The sequence below is a fragment of the Protopterus annectens genome, chromosome 10.part0 (genome assembly GCF_019279795.1).
Source record: "Protopterus annectens isolate FY-2018-M chromosome 10.part0, PAN1.0, whole genome shotgun sequence".
Lineage (NCBI taxonomy): Eukaryota > Metazoa > Chordata > Ceratodontiformes > Protopteridae > Protopterus > Protopterus annectens.
The window spans coordinates 1,150,474,898-1,150,492,025 of NC_056744.1; the positions used below are offsets into that span (position 1 = coordinate 1,150,474,898).

Genomic DNA, 17,128 nt, shown 5'->3' on the forward strand with positions numbered 1-17,128 from the left:
GCGTGTTTTGAGGAGGTGTTTCCAAATGATGTGGTTTAATAATGACTGAATTTGAGAGCATCTAACAATTTCTGTAACTGGTTAAGTTATAATTGCTATTAGTCCTGCAGTAGTACATGTAGATTATTTTAAATAGGACTTAAGACATCCTTGTTTGTGTTTCAGGTCCAAGAAGACAGCATTTTGGCAGCGACTCCCAGGATGCTACTTCCTTCCATCAGCCAGCTGCCAGCAGGGACACCGTTGTCCGCACATCACCAAATTCAGCTGTTACAGCAGCAGCTCCAGCAGCAACAGCAACAGACCCAAGTGGCAGTTGCACAGGTCAGTGAACAGCTAATTAAACTAAGCTTCAAAGGGTGTCCAGCTTTAGAACTTCGAGCATATTTCCTGAAATCGTAGTTGTGTTTCACCATACAGAATCTTACCACCATCTCTTTTGTTATGAGGTTAAAGCTTATTTGTCTGCTTTTTATGCAAGACTGAAGATGGCCATATTTTTATACTTCTGGAAGATCAACAGGATAAAAACTATATTCCTGACTTCCTGACTAATGGTAGAATGTTCCCTGAGTGGCCACTGGTGGATAATTTAGAAATTGTTTAAGATCTGCTATGACTGATGAATGTTTCTGCAAAGGAAGTCATCCCAGAGTTAATTCAATTATGCAGTGGTACAGGGGGCAGCCATTACGTGGGCCTGAGGAGAAGAGGTCAGCCCTTTCGAAGAAGAATTTTAGAATTTCACTTTGAATTGCCTTTCATCATTAAAGCAGAGTTTTATTTGTCTTGCTTGCTGAGAAGATTCAAATGCAAACAACCAATTTTCTGTGCTATCCAGGAAGAAAAGCTCAAAACAAACAGTAAAATTAAACACCTAGCTAAATGGTGCACTAGCTAGTCCTAAACTAGTCCCACCATGTTCCTTCACTTGGACCACTGTTATTTTCCAAATGTATTAATGACATGCAGGCTGAATGGCCTTATTTTTGCTTGTATACACACACACACACACACACACACACACACACACACACACACACACACTTTGGTTGAATTGAATGCTCTTTTGAGCAAATGGTTGGTTCCTTTTTCTGACTGAGTGCTGGTAAGATCAAAGAACGTTATTTACAATTGGCTGGAGTTCTGAAATTTAGTTAAGTGGGTATAGTTTGTTTCTTGGGGTTGTGTTGGGTGGGTTTTTATTTAATTTTGATGTGATTGTTGCGTTTTATAAGTTGTTTTTAGGGTGTGTTGTTTTGAGAATCACTGCTGATGCTACACAGTTTAGTGCTGGCAGTGATTCTCACTGTTATGTAGACTTCTACCATTTTTGAGATGGTAAATCATGGAGTTGGTGTATTTAATTTTGGGGGTGGGAGCTTGTCCCCCATGTGTAGGTCCATCCACAAAAAACATTTTTTTTATTTTATATTTATATTTTTAGGTTGTGTGTGAGTTGTTTTTGTTTCTGGATTTTTTGTATGCCTTTCGTAATATACTAATATGGATCACATTTAAAAGTTGAATATTTGAAATGTCATATGTTTACTATGTGTGACCTTAATGTTGAATGTGCATAGTATCAAATGCATATTATTGTGAGTGAGTGTGTGTGTATGTGTGTGTATGTGGAGTTTGGGGGTGTGGGAGTGTTTGTGTGCATGTGGGATAGGGATGAGTAAGGGAGAGGTGTGTGTGTGAGTGTGTGTGTGAGTGTGTGTGAGTGAATTTTAGGGTTAGGGTAGGGGTTAAATGATAGTTCTATGCATGTTTGTGTTACACTCTTTCTCCAAGATGTATTGTGTAGTACCGCTAACCCAACCATACACAATATTATACATACACATATGTATATCATGTATACACACACACACACACATCTATATATTTATATATGTGCATATATATGTATGTGTATATATATATATATATATATATATATATATATATATATATATATATATATATATATATATACACACACTCATATATATATTTTATATATATATATATATATATATATATATATATGTCATTCTACACATATATCCAGAGCGAGAGAGATTAGATATATAGAGCTATATATATATATATATATATATATATATATATATATATATATATATATATATATATGAGAGAGAAATGGAGAGAGAGAGAGATTGATAAGTACCTCTTCTGTTATTTGGGACTTGAACTCTTTGGCTTATTTTGGGGGAAGTTACTGAGTTCAAAAGTTTCTGACCCTTCTTAGGATGTGGGGTCAGGGCTTCTTTATGCAATAATGCAGAAAGTGAGAATTTGTGTAAAATGGCTGTACTAGTCACATATTTCCTTGTGCTGCCTCAGTCCAGGCAGTTCTTCAGTTAAATAAGACTCCCCCCTCTAAGTTCAGAGTATGAATGTACAGTTCAGTCAGCCTGTTGGCCTTTTTGCTTTCTTTTAGAAGTGTTCTGTGGGACTGCATTTTGATAGCATTAGTCGGCTCATGTTTGTGGACCTTCTTTATGTTAATGCTAGTTAAAGGTAGAGAGATTACATTCAGCTTCAGTTAGTTTAGTGTTAGTTGATAGTGTTTTTTTTCTTATGATAACTGTGTGTTAGAGCATTTGTAGTTTTCATTTTTTGTGCAAATGCATTCTTATTTGTATATTTAATTTTAAATTCTGTAGTTTAATTTCTTTCAGTAAAGAGTGTAATTTTTAAACATCAAAACTGAGTGTCAGGCTGGTTATTAAGGTATATAAAGATAATTGCATGAAATTGGTAAATTGTAATTGTTAGCTTCCACCTTTCAACGAGAGTGCCTGCACAGCTGTAGCTATGATAAGCTAAATGCGCCTTCTGTGTGGAGTCTGCATGTCCTCCCCGCGGTTGGGTGGGCGCTCGAAAGACATGCGTAAATGGGCGTGACTTTGTTTAAGGTTGAACGTCGAGCTGGCACCTCGGCGATCGTCAAAATCTACTACCAATCATTAGCGTACCGGAGTTCCGCTGTGGCGACCCCTAACCGGGAAAAGCCGAAAGACAACAACAACTGTTAGCTCATTGTATGAGTACAAAGTATACAGTGATTGCACTTTGGTTTGCCAAATTGGTCTGAACAGAAGTAGTGTGTTGACATCAAAGTGAAAGAGATAGTGGACACTGAAAAGATATTAGAATCTCTCCTGGAAATCATTCACACCTTACTCGTATGTAACATTAACTCTGCCCCATCCCTGCTCCTAACCTCAGTCCTACATTTTAAGGTACTAAGCACCCTTCCTCTAACAGTGCCACTAAACAAGACAAAAGAAGACACACGCACACACCCACAAATACAAAAAAAAAAAAACAAATGCCAAAGCTTTCATTAAAAGCAAAAAAAGTTATGTATTACTACCAAATCCCACTTACCTTGCATTCAATATTCAGCACTTAAACAATTTCTGGCCGTGATCAACTGACTACGTGACCAATTGTGATAGCAAAAAATTTTTGACAAAACTTGACTTTGAAGAAATGCAACATTCTCATAAATATAGGGTACGTGATAACTTACTGAGCAGTGGAATACTGAAAGCCATAATACCAAAAGCAGAATCCTGAAATGTAAAAATGTTAATACTGTACAGTGTTGAACTCAAAGTACAGAATAAAAGCATACATGTCGATAGCCAGTCAACAGACAGTGTCACTCCTTATTAGTGAATCTCAGAAAAGAGCGCTAAGATGGGTCCTGCAGGAGTGCAAGTCCAGCTCTCTACATAAGTCGCAGCTTAGGTATTTTCATTTTAAGATTTAAACATTTTGACATTTCAGCATTGTATATTTAGTACTAGGCTTTAAGTTGTCATAGACCCTATACATATATATATATATATATATATTTATATTTGTGTGTGTGTGTGTGTGTGTGTGTGTGTGTATATATATATATATATATATATATATATATATATATATATATATATATATATATACATACACACACACACACACACACACATATATATATATATATATATATATATATATATATATATACACACATAGAGAGAGAGAGAGAAAGTAATAATTATCCTTTTCAAAACCTATATTCAGGAAGACAATTATTGTTCTTTTGAATCAGTTTAGGAACTATATTTGCTGCAGTCTTAACATAAGTGATTATGCCACTGACTACTCTTGAGAACACTTTCTCTACTGTAGATGGAATAACGTTCATAGTCTTTTAGGGCAGGAAGCAAGATCATTTTGGTTGTCCATATCTCCAGGAAATGATATATATGAAACTTCTTATAAAAATAACCTGGCTATCACTTAATTATTTCTCAGACCAGCAATACTCCGTGGTATGGTTTTAACTGTCCCCTTTACACTTCTTTAATTGGAAATCAGTTATAATATAGCTTCTCTCTTCATTTGTTTCATTTCTTTGTTCGTTATGCTTATCTACTGTTATGCGTCTAATGATTCTTTGGTCATGTTCTTACGATATCATGTACTCATCTGTTTTTATGTCTACCTGAGCATTCTCGTTACTTATGTTTCTTTTACACCTTTCCTTATTTTCATTACAGGTGGCATTATTATAATCGTTCTGCAATAAATCTTTATCTCAAAGGTGATTTCCTTTCATAGTTATATTCAAAATAGTTATTTTCACCAACTCCATGTGTGATATCAAGACTGTTTATGAATAAATGTTATTCTACAGTCTTTTTATTCACAGCTGTTGAATATTCAATCCTGAAAGATAAGTTAATCAATCTTTACTAAACTTCTAGCCTTGTACTGTTCCAGTGAATTGAATTTCCATCATAACTGAAACACTTGTATTTTTGTGATAGTCATCAGTTTGTATACTTTACATGGGTGTAGTCATAAAGCAAAGTTATTACATCATGCAGACTGTTACACCCTTTAATCAGGCCTCTTCTTAAAACATTGTATACCTGTAAAATACAGAGTCATTATTTTGTACAGTAAGTACATTAAGTACAAAATATAAATCCATTTGCTGATGCATTTAGTAGAGGCTTCATTCAAGTTGCAAAGACGTTTTGTAGGTATTTTGGGCATAAACATTTTTCAGGTTTATATGCTTTTAAATTTTAATGAGGATGGCCGTGTGCCAATTTAATTGTTACTTAAGTTTGGATGAATGGATTTTCAACTGGAATTTGATGAAGTCTTTAAGGTTCAGGTAAAATCATTTATTCCTGGCACTAATCAATAAAAAATTCTACCATGTTACACTTGGTTTGTTTCTATTTTTATTTTTTTTTTATTTTTCCAGTGTATGACTGTTGCCATCTGTGTTTTTATTTTATCACATTTGCAGATATGCGTCTACATAGAAGATTATGATCTAGTTACTAATCATAACTTATTATGTATTCAAGACATGGATGCAAAGAAATTCATCTTGAGGATGAAGCTTGAGATGTAATTATTGGCATCTATGTCAAGAATACTTAATTTTAAGTACGATCAGAGAGATCTGATTATAATTCTTTATAGTACATGGAGATTTTCCTGCTCCATGTACTACTAGCTACAGAAAAAATTAAATAAAAAAATAACAGGAAGTGCTGTGCCAGCTTTGAAAGCCAGTAATGCCGTTAGTAAGCACTTTACATCTTTATGAATTCCCTGTGTAAGGGAAGCAGCTGGTTCCCAAATAAGTGAGTGTAATATAGACAGAAAGAAATGGAATGGAAATTAACCTATTTCATTTTACGCTATTATTTTACACCCAAATGTCTAGTTCAGCACTGCTGTAGCTCCAGAAGTGACGTTAACAGCATATTGGGTGTTTAACAATGTTTAGAAGGGTGCTTAACAATTGTTAAAGTTGGGTCTCACTGTATAATAGAGCTAAACTGTGATGTTATTTAACTGGTATTTGTGCATAATAACGGCACTCCATATAGTACAAATGGAAATTGCTCTGCACAGCTAGCGATTATGTATATAGTGTCATCACTCTAATCAAAGTATACAGCCCTCTTTTAAAATATTAAGAAAGTTTTAAAACTCAGTAAAATATGTTGTTGCATTTTTAACAAACTTTGGAGGACACATGACATAACTATGGTTTTGTTATGAAACACTAAAACTACTGTGTATTCTGTTATTTTAAAAAAAATGTCAAATTCAATTTGTGTACAGTCAGCAATGTGAACACATATACAGACGCACTGTATTAATGAACACTCTTACGGTAGTCACATTATACATCTAATACTTCTCACTTCACTTTCACACTGTGCAAAGAAAGGGATCACTCACATCATGGTGTGAGCATTAATAAAATACACAAAAGTGTATCACTCTGCTTATGGCGTCACACATAACAAATATACACAATTTCAAAGAATAATGCTAAAGGTTCCACTATCAATAGATTACCCCCCTTTTAAGATGTTTATCTGTTTCAAAGCTTATTGCATGAGTGTGTCGTTTTTTGGATGAGACATTCAACTGAAGTCCCATCTGTCCAAGTTGTTGGTAGCTCTGGTCAGTTTTAAAGATCTCATGACACTTCTCAAAAAGAGTAGGAGTTGCTTTATTTATATATCTTCGTACTTTTGCACATGTTTATGTTATTTACATTTTCATACTTATATTAATAATGTTTTATATATTGTCAGCATCTCATTGTTATCACGTTATCAATATTTTAATTTAATTTACCTTTTTACCCTTCCCTCTTTCCAACCAGTCCTTTCTTCTATTACCATCTTTTTTATTTCAGCTAGCACATATTCGTCTTCTGTATGCTTACTATGCAGTGATCCAACACCTATTCTTTTCTACAATGCCCATATTACTGCTAACAATATTTTGCCCCATTTGTCAGTTTCACATTTCCTTCATGTCTCATACTTTTGATAAAGTATCATATCTGTATTTATATTTCTGAATCGTTCCCATTCTACTAATTTTAATCTTTCCTAAAAACGTCTGCATGTCCTCCCCGCGGTCGAGTGGCCTCCGAAAGACACGTGTGAATGGGCGTGCCTTTGCTGAAGGTTGGGCATCGGGCTGGCAATCGGCACCATAAAAATCGACTGCCAATCATTAGCGGACCGGAGTTCCGCTGTGGCTACCCCTAACCAGGAAAAGCCGAAAAGACAAACTTTTTACATCCCAGAAAACGTTTTGTCATTTTTTCCTTATTACGTTCATTAGATCACTTTTCCTGTATTACTTTATATTTCATTACTTTTTATTGGTAATTTTGGCAGCAAAATTCTCCACAGAAAATCCCCCACCTCATAAAACATCTCAACCCTTTCTTTCTATTTTTTAACTGCATTTTATTGATTTAATCTTTCACACATAAAATTGCAGTCAACCAACAAGAACAGTATTCATAGACTAAGTTTGCAGAAACATAAACTAATGTCAAATTGTTTTAAACTATATACAATATTTACAGTGCTCAGCTCAAGCATGGTACCGAATTACATCATTGGTTCCCTTACCCATCTTTTACCCAGTCAAACAGGTCTGGCCTCCCATTTTCAAATGCCCTTGATGATCCTTTTGTAACAAGCAGTAAGATAAAAGCTCTTACAGCTAGTACAACTTTTATATGCATATATAATGGCTCTGTGTTTCTGGATATACATGCATCTCTCTCTCTCTCTCTCTATGTATATATATATATATATATATATATATATATATATATATATATATATATCTATATATATATATATATATATATATATATATCTATATATAAAATGTTTCCATTCCTGACTCATCTGCCTGCTTCTTCTGTTTATCACATAGAAGTTCTACAACACTCACTGCCCAACAAACTGTGTAAAGCAGTTGAAGACTAGAGGAGGTCTTTGGTCTTAACCCAGCAATACAAAACCTCCAGTCTAATGAAATATCTACCTTTCATATATCTTTCACCCTGAGTCTTGACACATCTCCAACACCTACTATATTTCTTAATTTTTGTTCTGAATTGTCTACCAGGAGTGAGAGAGACACCATCTGAATAAAATTCATAACTGCTGATAATAAAATTTGGGCCACTGGCGGCTCTCCAAACCTCATCCCATTGTGACTTTTCTAGCTGTATTTCTTCATGTCTTTCCATCTTGCAGTCATCCTATGTTTTAATACTGTAGTTCCCTTTTGCTTTAAATCCTTGTAAATACGACTAGTCCTTACTCTCTTCATTCCCAGTCATCTGTCCTGTTGCTGCGCACCTCTTGTTCCTTCTAATGCAGCAATATGCTTAGCCCATACTTGCAAAATCTGCGGATAAGTAAACTATTTTTGTTCTAGCACTCCGAATCCCACTTGGAGCTGGTGAAAAGCCATTAACTTAATCCTGACCTTGGAATCCTTCTCTTAATTTGCTTTCATTGCCATACCTCTTTTCCCAGCCAGGTCTTTGACCTCACTACACTGATTACATTTCTAATTCTAGGATGGTGCCAAATGACATCACTGGGTCCCCTTCCCCATCCAAAGTCCCCAATCTCTAGACTTTCCTCTTATATTTGAATGCACCATTCATTTGGGAAATCAGAATAGTTTTAAGGTAACAATTTCCCAGTTCATCCCTCTTTTAACCAAGGACCATTTCACAATCCAACCTAACTGGAAACAAATTGCATACCTTGCCGGATGGGGTAGTCCAAATCCACCATATAATTTAGGAAAGTAAGCCAAGGACTCTGAGAAACTTCTTCCTGATCCTGTCAGTACTGAACAATTAATGAGTACTTGCATATGTTCCAGCATGGGATGCATGGAGAAAAGTGAAATATTCTGAAACAAATAAATTATGTGCTGTAAGATCATTTGCACTGCCTTTTTTCTCGAGTAAGATACTGAGTTGGCAAAGCTTTGGTAACAAGTTTGTTACTTTCTCAAGTAATTTTCTTAAATTAGTCTCTGTTGTACCTGCAGACATGTTTCCTACTTGTAACCCTAAATATTATGTGGAATATACTGTTGGGAAGGTAGAGTCTTCCAACTCATACCCCATGTAATTACATTTGAGCAGTACCAAGTTTTGACAGTTACAATGTAAACCAGAGACACTGCTGAACTGATTAAGTGTCCAAAACCTTCCCCAAAATACTCAGAAGATTGCTGCTCATTAACACACACAGTCAACTGCAAATAACAGAAATAAACTTCTAGCTCCATGTTTTGTGAATATATTGAACCAGTCAGATTTGGTATGCTAGCTCTTCTGATATTAACATGAATAAATCAGGGGATAGGGCAACCTGACCTATGATACTGAGTTAGTACAAACCTGGATTAATCATTATCCTGGAAGCTGGGGTTTTATAAAATCCTTCATCCACTATTTAAATGGGATATCACAGTTCCTGTTGTCTCACACCTGAAATAGCAACTCCCACCTAACAGTGTTAAAGGCCCTCCTATATGGAACAGTACTATACCTACCTTATGGTTTGAGCCCACATACTGCTGCAGAAAGGAAGCAAGCTGCCACCAATTGCTTGAAATATCACTTATTTTGAAAAACCCTATTTGCCTTCCCCAAATTAAAAAGGGTAAAAGGTTATCTAGCAATTTAACTAAAATATTAGCAAATATTTTTAAATCACAGTTGATGAGGGAGATAGGCCTAAAGTTTTCCACTGCATATGAGTCCTTTCCTTCTTTGAGAATGACTGTTATAATGGCCTAGTTATCCTCTGGCTGGGCATGATGTAGAAAATTTGGGGAATTAAACACCCTCACCAAAATGTGTTACAGTTTGTTTCCCCCCATTTGTATAGTTCCCATTTGTATGAGTCCACTGGAAAGCCATCTGTTACCATTCCATGTTTTAACTAGGGACTGGCCTTTTTTATGAGGCTTCAGTTTTCTATACAGTCTGTCTAATATTTAATTTAATACTAAACTGAAATTCCCCAATAGCATCCTAAAATGGGATAGATTACAAATGTCTTGCCAAATAGGTTCATAGATAAGTACAAGGCTAAGCTGCCCTTACAGGCTTTGTAAGCCTAGCCAGTTTCCCTTTCTGTCATCAAATCAACCTGTCCGATTTGGTTAGAGATTGGCCTCACCCAGAGTGCTCCAAAGCAGGAGTGTCCTCTGTGAGATATACTTGTCCCTCCAAACCTCAAACATTTTTAGATGTTCAAAAACTCTCTAAAAAAGTAGCAGTAATCCTCATTAGGAGCTATATAATCCCTATACACCATTCCTCATTATTAATTAACCCTGTCCACATTAGCCATCTGCCTTTGCCACTCTTCAACACCTGACATGTCATTATCTTCAAGGAATTGTGAAACATAAGAAGCATACCACTTTTCCCCCACCTGACATGTGATCAGGGTATAATAGGCATTAGAGAATGGGTGACTTGTTCATTGGTACTCTGATTGGAGAACAGCATTACACTATTCAATTAAAATGCAAAACGTGAAATACATGACAAATGTCTATGGTAGAAATATTAAAATACTATAAAAAACTTTTATCCACAGCTGTTTATGTACATCGATGAACTGCACTTAAATAATGCACAAATAAGAAAAGAAAACCATTAGTTTTCCTTCTCTATCGTCTTTCTTTCAAGCGCCTTTAATTTCAAAACTGGAACAATTGATACTCTATCATTAATGTCTGGCCATCTATCAGCCTGTAAAAATATCTGCCATTTTAATTCTTTAAGTTCCAAACTGGCACCCCATGGTGTCCTTTCATTGATTTCAACATGGTCAAGTTCCATGAACTTAAACGAATGGCTGGTGTTGTCATGAATGTGACAGGCTAAAGCATTACTAAGATTTCCTTTTTTAATAGTGTAATCATCCTCGTAAATTCTCTGACTAAATCTCCTTTCAGTTTTTCCTATATAAAACACAGAGCATGATTCACAGGTAGTAAGATATACTCTGGCTTTCGAATTACAATTATATTTAGCTTCAGTTTGCATTTTGACATTCTTAACTTAAATTTATCTCCTGTTCTGATCTTATGGCACCAATTATATGTCCCACACTTGTACATACCATGGTGGACCTGTGAAGAAGTAAATTGCCTAGTTTTCAACAAATCTTTCATATTCTTACCTCTCCTATAGGTGATAACAGGTTTATCACCTAAATGGGTTCTAATATTGGGATCTTCCATCAAGATTTCCCAATTTTTATTAAAGATCCATCTTAAAGTGTGTAAATCATGAGTAAAAGTAATAGTCAAAGACTCTGTGAACATAGTGTCAGCCTCTGCCATTATGTTATCAAAGGTTGAACACCAATAGAAAGTCTACTTACTTGTTGTACAAGTACATCACTGCGAAGTGATGGTCCACTTGGTCCTGTCTCCTTATTAATAATGGGCCTAAAATGTCCATTTTCCCTCTTTCTAATTACTTCTGTTAGATCATTAATCAAATCCACTGGGTAAGCTCTTTTTACAAACATAGATTTCAGATTAATACATTAATTAAAAAAATCTTCCTTTCTAGACACCATACGAGCAGTCTCACCAGTTGCTCTTTTATAACTGACCTTTTTTGATGTTCCGGGTGTAAGCTGCTGTAGTGCAAGAAAGAGTTTGAATAAGTGTTCTTTCTGTAAATTGTCGTTGCATATGCTTCATGGATCTCATCTTTGAAAAGATGAACATCCAAATAATCCATGTGATCATTATTTACTAAAGTGAAATGCAAAAGGGTGGTCGTAATGTTAATATATTCTAAGAATTCTTCTAAAATATTTAAGGATCCTTTCCAAATTATACTGATGTCGTCCTCAAACCTGTAATACACTTTTATATGGGAATAATAGTTAGATTGAAAAATGTATTTCCTTTCCCAATTTGTCATGACGCTATTGGCATATGCCCCACCACAGGCAGATCCCATGGCTATGCCAATTATTTGTAGATAATATTTGTTGTTAAATGATATAAAATTGTTTGTTAATACTATCTCTAAAAGTTCCATAATAAGATTTATCTTGTCATGGTCCACCTTATGCTCTAATAAAAATTTGTTAACCCAATATAAACCAATGTCTCGTGGGATTACGGTATACAGGTCTCTAACATCAGTGGTGACCAATATATATCATTCACATCATACTTTATTCTTTTAATATGCTATAAAAACATCCAGGAATCCTTGCAGATTTGGCCCTCCTTCTTCAATATTTTTTTCAGCTCATGGTCTAGGTACTGGGCACATGCTGATATTGTGGAATCTCTACCATCCACAAGGGGCCTCATAGGAGGATCCCAAAGCTCCTTGTGGATTTTAGGAATGCCAAAGAACACAGGAATTCTGGGGGTTATTATGTTTAGGTAGTTGTACAGGTTGATGTCTATTCTTTTCTCCAAAAAAAATGGCAGTCAATTGACAAAATATTTTCTCATATGCCCCATTCAACTCGTTAATGGAGACCTCCTTGTAACTATCAGTTTCTAAAATGCTCTGCATTTTGTTGTTATACAAATCAATCTCCATCACAACCACCCCACCCCCCTTATCTGGTTTCATGATTCTAACATTCCCGTTCTTTAAGTACCTCAAAATGTTCGACTCATCCACACTCAAATTCATGCTGTCAAAAGTTGATCTATTCTTGTTTTTATATTTATATAAATTGTGCAGGTCTTAATTCACACAGCTTCTCATAAATTACAAGTTTTGGATGTGAAGGAGGGTTGTAAGTAGAACTGATTGAATATAAATTATGACTACTGTTTTGTCCATGGTTCCTATGTAACAAAGCTAAATTTAAGTTTCTTACATAAAGCTTAAGATCGATCATGGTGTCAGTGATATTAAATCCTTTAGAAGGTACAAATGTCATGCCTTTTGATAAAAAAAATCAGCTATATGTTCATCAGTGCATAAATTGGAATATTTATACACTGCAAAATCTTTCTGTCGATTATGAATTATTTCACATTCATTGTTTACAGTCATATTTATTAAAGCAATATCAGTCTCAAATTGCTTTAAATCAAAATGTGCAGAACCATCGTTTGATTGATCAAAAAACATAAAAGTTTCATAACGTAGACATTCACTTTCTGTAGAAGCTTCACAATCTAAATGTTCATGACTAGCACTAGAATTTTTCAACTTGTGACATTCAATAAGGTAGAATTTATGATCTTCAGTTCTTGTTTTTGGGTCTCGCCCCTTGAAACCCCATCTGAAATTGTTGTTTCCCATTAAATTGCCTTTGTTTCTAAGCCTCTCACTTCTTCTAAGTTCGGGATACGCTTTCTCATAGTTCAAGGCTGGCTCACTTATAATTTCAGCTACCTCTTCCTCATACTCTGTAACTGTATTAGAACATATGTTCTTATTGCCACCATTGTATTTGACTTTTTTGTATGAGCCTGGGGGTCTTGGGTAAGCTGAACCATTAGCATAGTCACTCAAATCCCTAGTAATTTTATTCAACTTGCCAGCCTTCGGTTTATTGATATACTGATCTGTGCTATTATAAATCCTTAAGTGCTCAAACTTCATAGTTTCATACTGAACATCTTCTCAAATTACTTTATCTAAACCATTCAAATCTTTAAACAAAGAATCTATTGTGATACTATTGTGCTTAATTAATAAAATAAAAAATTAGTCTACCACTTCACAGCGGCATATTAAGCTAGCATGAAGCTTGAACTGAAGGAAACAGCTACCATCATTTTACGTTTGCTAAACAGCGCTTTTGCTGTTTAGCAAGTGTAAAATAAAAAACAACAAAAAAATTTAATAAAAAAATAGAAAGTGTGTGTGTTTGTCTGTGTGTGAGAATGCTTGCATGGAAGTGAGATCAATCAAGCCATTATTTTACACTCGTTAAGCAGCGCTTATGCTGTTAACCAAGTGTAAAATTTAAAAAACATAAGAAAGAAAAGTGTGTGTGTGTGTGTGTGTGTGTGTGTGTGTGTGTGTGTGTGTGTGTGTGTGTGTGTGTGTGTGTGTGTGTGAAGAGCAAGAGTGACTGAGCAGTGGTAGCAGTTAAGAGTTTTGCATACCTCTCAACCTGTTAACTCAAGAAATCTGGAAAAAAACTAAAATAAAAGGGGAATAAATGTCAAAAATTAGAACAGATTTGAAATATTGCTCTTATAAAATTACAAAGTTGATTGAATAACAGGATTTGTGTTAACATGCATTTTCTGAAGTGCAAGCGTGTTTCTATATGTGTTAGAGAAAGTGAGAATGATTAACCAGCGGGAGCAGCAGTTAAGAGGTTTACATACTTCTTGACCTCATAGCTCAAGAAATCTGGATAAAGCCTAAAACAAAGGGGGAACAAAGGCCTATAAAATAGACACTGATTTTAAATAGTTTTTTTTTTGCTGTTTTGCTTTTTTAAACAAGAAACATCTTTATTTAATTATCATGTATGACATAGGCCATGTTATATTTATATACCATAGCGACGCAATCTCACTTGCAAACATTATACATTCCAAACCCTGCCAAAACAAATGTAGCTGCAAACATTATACATCACTTCTGTGATATCCAGTCAGTGTTAGTCAACCATTACATAGCTCATTCAAGTATTGTCCAGGCCACCAGTAAAAGCAAAAAACTTTTATACAAATTCACAAATCCATAAATGAGTGCTTTGTCTCTCAACCAGACTTCTTCAGATAAAACTGCACAAGTGCTACACATACTATATATAGCAGTCATAATTACTTTCAATTAAAATTTAAAGCACCACACTCCAAATACATAAATTTAAGACATATAAAAATCCTCATACTATAATACATTTGTGTGTAAAAACACACTAAACAATAATACAAGGAGAAACAAATGAAGATGTATTGTGAAGGTTTGTAATAAGTATTGGTGTCCCCAAACAAATATATAGATGTATATTTTAATAAATGTAAAATGTGTGAATCAAACTCTTACAGCCTTAGCTGTTAGTACTGGTTTGATACTCACATATTCGTTGAGGCCAGGGGGGATGTTAGCCTTCAACCTCAATTGCCATATCAATTCCATATTCAACAATACATTTTTCATATCCCCACCCCTAATGTTATATTTAACAACATCAATGATGCCAAATTTAAAACCACTAAAAGACAGACATGAAACTGAATGTTTAAACAAGGCACTGGTGTATTTTCCAGTCCTTATGTCATACAAGTGCTCATATATTCTGTCCTTAAAATCTCTCTCAGTTTTTCCTATGTAGAATGCTGAGCACTCTACACATGCAGTCAAATAGACCAACATCTTGGTGTTGCAATTGCCCCTACAAAATTTAACTACACTATTTAGTCCATTATGCAAGTGGATTCAATCTTCCTTATAAATGTGTGGACATTGGCTGCACCTTCCACAAGAACTGGTTGCCTTTTTGATTTTAACATAGTTCTCCACATTTTCAAATAACCTTTTAAAATTCCTTCCTGTCTTAAAAATAAAAGTGGGTTTGGTTCCAACAGCTTCATATAAATCATAGGTTCTTAGGTTGGTACTAGGCTATCAGCCCTAGGGCCTATACAAGCCTAGCCATAACAATTCCCTGGCTATTTCTTCCCACACTATTTACTTCCCTGGACCCCTGTCTAGCAGGGCGACTGACTTGATCCCTGGGGTGACTTTCCTTTCTCCCATCCATCTCAAATCCTTATTGGTCTTAAGCATACTCCAATTGTCTCTGACTATTTGGGTAAAATAATCAGTGAACAAATTGAACTCAGTGACACATGTCCCTTGAAAACTATTTCCAGTGTTTTGTTCTGCAACTGTGGTAAAGGGTTGTCCTAGCAATGCTTTGTATTTTGTACCCCACCCCCTATATACTTCTTCCAATATTTCACATACTAATTTTCTGGGATAGCCTCTTTCCACAAATTTTTTTACCCAGAAAAATGAATTCCTTCAACAAGTCATGAAATTCAGAAGTCATCCTGGCTATTCTAACAGCTTGCCCCTTGATAAGACTTCTTTTTTGAAATGGTGGATGGTAACTTGTATAATGCAAATAGCTGTTGCACCAAGTTTCCTTACGATAAATCTTAGATTTAAATCCGTAGGGAGTCTTGGAAATGGTGATGTCAAGATAATTAATACTAACTTCACTACAAGTGTGTGTGAAAGAGAGAAAATCAGTACTGTTGTTCAAAAATTTATAAACAACTCTATGCTCTCCTTAGTACCTTCCCAAATCACAAAAATATCGTCAAGAAATCTGAGGTATAACTTGATGGTATTTTGGAAGATACTATTGAATACATACCTGTTCTCCCATTCTAACATCACTAAATTTGCATAAACAGGGGCACAGGCTGCCCCCATAGCTACTCCACTCACTTGTTGGAAATATTCCCCCTGAAAGCTTATGTAATTGTTGTCAAGTATGACTTCCATGAGTTCAAGAATTAAAGAAATGTGGTCCTCAGATAAAAAAGAATATTTGTTGACACTGTCACTAAAAAATTCACCTCCCTCGTAGCGTGGAATACACGTGAATAGAACTTTAACGTCTATAGTGATAAAAATACAGTGTTCTGTCCACAAATCATTAGTCAATTTACTAAGAAATTCCCAAGAATCTTTAATCAGATGTTCAGTTTTGACAACAATATCTTTGGTATAATGATCTACATATACCGCTAAAGGATGGGTTTTAGAATTTCTAGCTGAAACAATAGGCCTAAAAGGAGGTTCTAGTATAGATTTGTGTACTTTGGGAACCCCAAAGAAGTTAGGAATAATGGGATGAAGTTTTCTCAAATATTGATATGTTTTATTGTCAATCCTGTTCTCCACCAAGTACTCTTCTAAAAGAGAATCACTTCTTCTGTATGCAATATGTATTTCATTGATGGAGACGGGGGAGTACGTGTTAGTATCTAGCAAAATGTTAGTTAAAGCATTTTTATATTCTTCGTTGCCATACAACACAACCCCCCACCTTTGTCAGGCTTCATAATACGAAAATCTCCCTGTGCCTGCAATTCCTGAAGTAGTTTTTCTTCAACCACACTAAGGTTGTGATACCCCTCATTCCTTTTAGTTCTTTGTGTATACTTCATAAACTTCGTCCATGACTATTTTTTCAAAAAGCATTAAAGCCGGGTGGAGAGGTGGGTTGAAAGTGCTGGTTCTAGT

At 35.2% G+C, this 17,128-nt stretch overlaps 1 protein-coding gene across 1 annotated transcript in view; it reads left to right on the forward strand.

Annotated features, from left to right (window-relative positions):
- LOC122813522 (carboxyl-terminal PDZ ligand of neuronal nitric oxide synthase protein-like) overlaps nucleotides 1–17,128 on the forward strand; it is a 2,813,298-nt gene that overhangs the window by 2,419,050 nt on the left and 377,120 nt on the right. The window contains exon 8 of the mRNA XM_044085881.1: nucleotides 166–324. Within this exon, the coding sequence (XP_043941816.1) occupies nucleotides 166–324 (159 nt within the window). The remainder of the gene's footprint in view (nucleotides 1–165; nucleotides 325–17,128) is intronic.